This window comes from Tigriopus californicus, chromosome 9 (genome assembly GCF_007210705.1).
Source record: "Tigriopus californicus strain San Diego chromosome 9, Tcal_SD_v2.1, whole genome shotgun sequence".
NCBI lineage: Eukaryota > Metazoa > Arthropoda > Copepoda > Harpacticoida > Harpacticidae > Tigriopus > Tigriopus californicus.
The window spans coordinates 8,389,517-8,391,914 of NC_081448.1; the positions used below are offsets into that span (position 1 = coordinate 8,389,517).

At 41.3% G+C, this 2,398-nt stretch overlaps 1 protein-coding gene across 1 annotated transcript; it reads left to right on the plus strand.

Moving 5' to 3' along the window:
• Positions 1–380: 380 nt before the first annotated feature.
• Positions 381–1,212, plus strand: LOC131886948 (uncharacterized). Its single transcript, XM_059235419.1, has one exon. The coding sequence runs from the start codon at positions 483–485 to the stop codon at positions 1,143–1,145; it is 663 nt and encodes a 220-aa protein (XP_059091402.1). The 5' UTR covers positions 381–482; the 3' UTR covers positions 1,146–1,212.
• Positions 1,213–2,398: the final 1,186 nt, after the last annotated feature.

The window sequence follows — 2,398 nt, forward strand, 5'->3', positions numbered from 1 at the left end:
CCTCGACAAAAAAATACTGTGGTGGATAAATGCCTTGAATAGACAATGATGCCACAGCATGAACGTTCTCTACAAGGATCTTCCTCCACCCCTCGACAAAAACGGGATTTCATCAAGTTGATTATTTTTTGCACTCTTGTGTCAAGTGTCAATACAGAACACAACATTTTGCGTCACTAAATCGTAAATTTCTATATGTAAGCTGAAGGGAATACTCAAAAGCGTCAAAGTAAGCATTAACATGTCGTGGGTGGCCAGTTGTGCCTTATCAATTTTATTGCTGCCTCATTTGCCAAAATCAAGAATAGAGCTGCTTGAAACGTTCCAGGCCTTCTCCCAAGATCTAAGGGTTTATAGGGAATAGATTAAATAACTCTCGAGGTCAGATAAGATAACAAAAGTGAGCTCCGTCCTGAGGCACAAGTGAACGTAATCAGCGCCACAGCCCATATTGCAGCGATTGTGTCTTTAATTGTCAAAAAATGGACACACAACTTCGATTTCTACCTCAGTGTTTGTACCTGGGTATTGGGTTGAGCTTATTGGTTTTTGTGTTAGTGGAGACCGAGGGGAAAACCGATCGGAATCAGTTTTTCAAAGTGGTGTATGAGAACAATGTGCCCATTTCACGCGAAGAAGAGACCATTCAATGCTACAAGTTCTCTTGGATGGGACCCGAGGGTGACGACACGAACAAGACCGAAGGCTGCGCCCGACTCGAACAGGCCGGACGGCCTTGCTTCGAGCCTTTGGTGTGGACCACGGGCGTGAATAAGAATAACGGGCCCAACACCACGATCATCGAAGAGAAGTGCCAACAAGGAAATACCCTCACTGGTGGCGTCTGCAACCCTCTGTGCATCAAAAATGAGGACTCGTGCGTGAAGATGACCTATTTCAAGAATGATGACGACCGCACGATTGAGTACTTCTCCAGTTTTTGCGGCAAGGGATTCTTATTGAGTGATGACGGGTCCTTGCTCGAGAACTCATGCCACACCCAAAAGAACGATGGTGGGTACGACGTGGAGGTGTGCTTTTGCGATACAGATCGTTGCAATTCGGCTCACGGTCTGTATATGAATCATTTGGTGCACGCTCTCTCGACTATGGTTGCTCTTTGGATAAGCTCACGATTACTGTGAATGGCTCCAGGTCAACCGAATCTTTCCATTTCAAAAGTTCAATAAAGCGTGTCCCACCTCTCTCCTCTCCATGCATATTCGTTGAACTTATGATGTTTGTTTCCGGATTGGTTGCCTGACTTGACTACCGTTCTTCGAGTGGAGTCAATACGATTTATATTTGCCGCCTGAGTGCTTTAACAGTTCTCAAATTCATGTTGAGATGGATGCGATAAGTGATTGATAAGGCTTGAAAAATTAATCATACGGTCGCGTAGCGATGCTGCTTTGCGGTTGATTTGAAACGTTGACTCTGCAAATCTGAGCAACTTCATGCCTAAACAAATGATCCATTATGTACCGGAGATAGCATTTGTTACGGTGTGGTCCGTACATTTCTTCTTAAACTACGCCAATATATCTAAAGCTCAAATTTTAGGTGATCACGTAGGTGACTGGTAATTGGGATGATTATGTATTAACCAATCTCAGTGCCAGGGAATATACGCACCTATGTACGTATTTTTATATCTTTCCTTAGCGTTACTTGAATCGAATGCAAGTCCCGGAGTACAGAATAAAATATTTGCAACTCCTATCTAACTTTACATTCTTAAACTATCTCAACCTCCAACGAATTACAGTTGGCAAATATAACCAGCCATTGAATCTAGGGTTGATGCCGAAAATTATAATAATTTTGAGACAACTTGGTGCGGCTAAAAATAGCTAGTATTCATGGGTTCTTCCGCTTGGTCCAAAACCTTTACGTGACTAAGTACGGGTTCTTTGGTTTGGTCCGAAAGTTTTACTTCCGCCAGCCTTCAAAATCCTTCTTTCCATCCAATTGTAAGTATTTGCAAATGTTTAATATTTTAAATCAATGATTTCACTCTTTTTTGATAGAACCTTTTCAACTAGTCAGTGGATGATACATACCCACGTACTCCATACTGTATCTATGCAATATCTTTAGGTGAGCCCCTACTTTCAAATGTGTCTGAGTTGTCGTCATTCAATTCGAGTCACTGCTTCACTGGTTTGTGTTGAATTAGATTGGTTTTCAAGTTCTCTTAGACTATGCTCTTTTTCTCAACCATTGAAAATTGGACTTTTTCGAGTACAATTTTACAATCAATTTCGTCATAGCATGGGAACTTACATAATTATGTGATTCCGAAATTAATTTGGCAAGGAGAAAGTACATGTAGAAATTGGAAAAATAAGCACATGGTTGTTTAAAATGATATGTGGTATTTGAGTGGATTTCATTA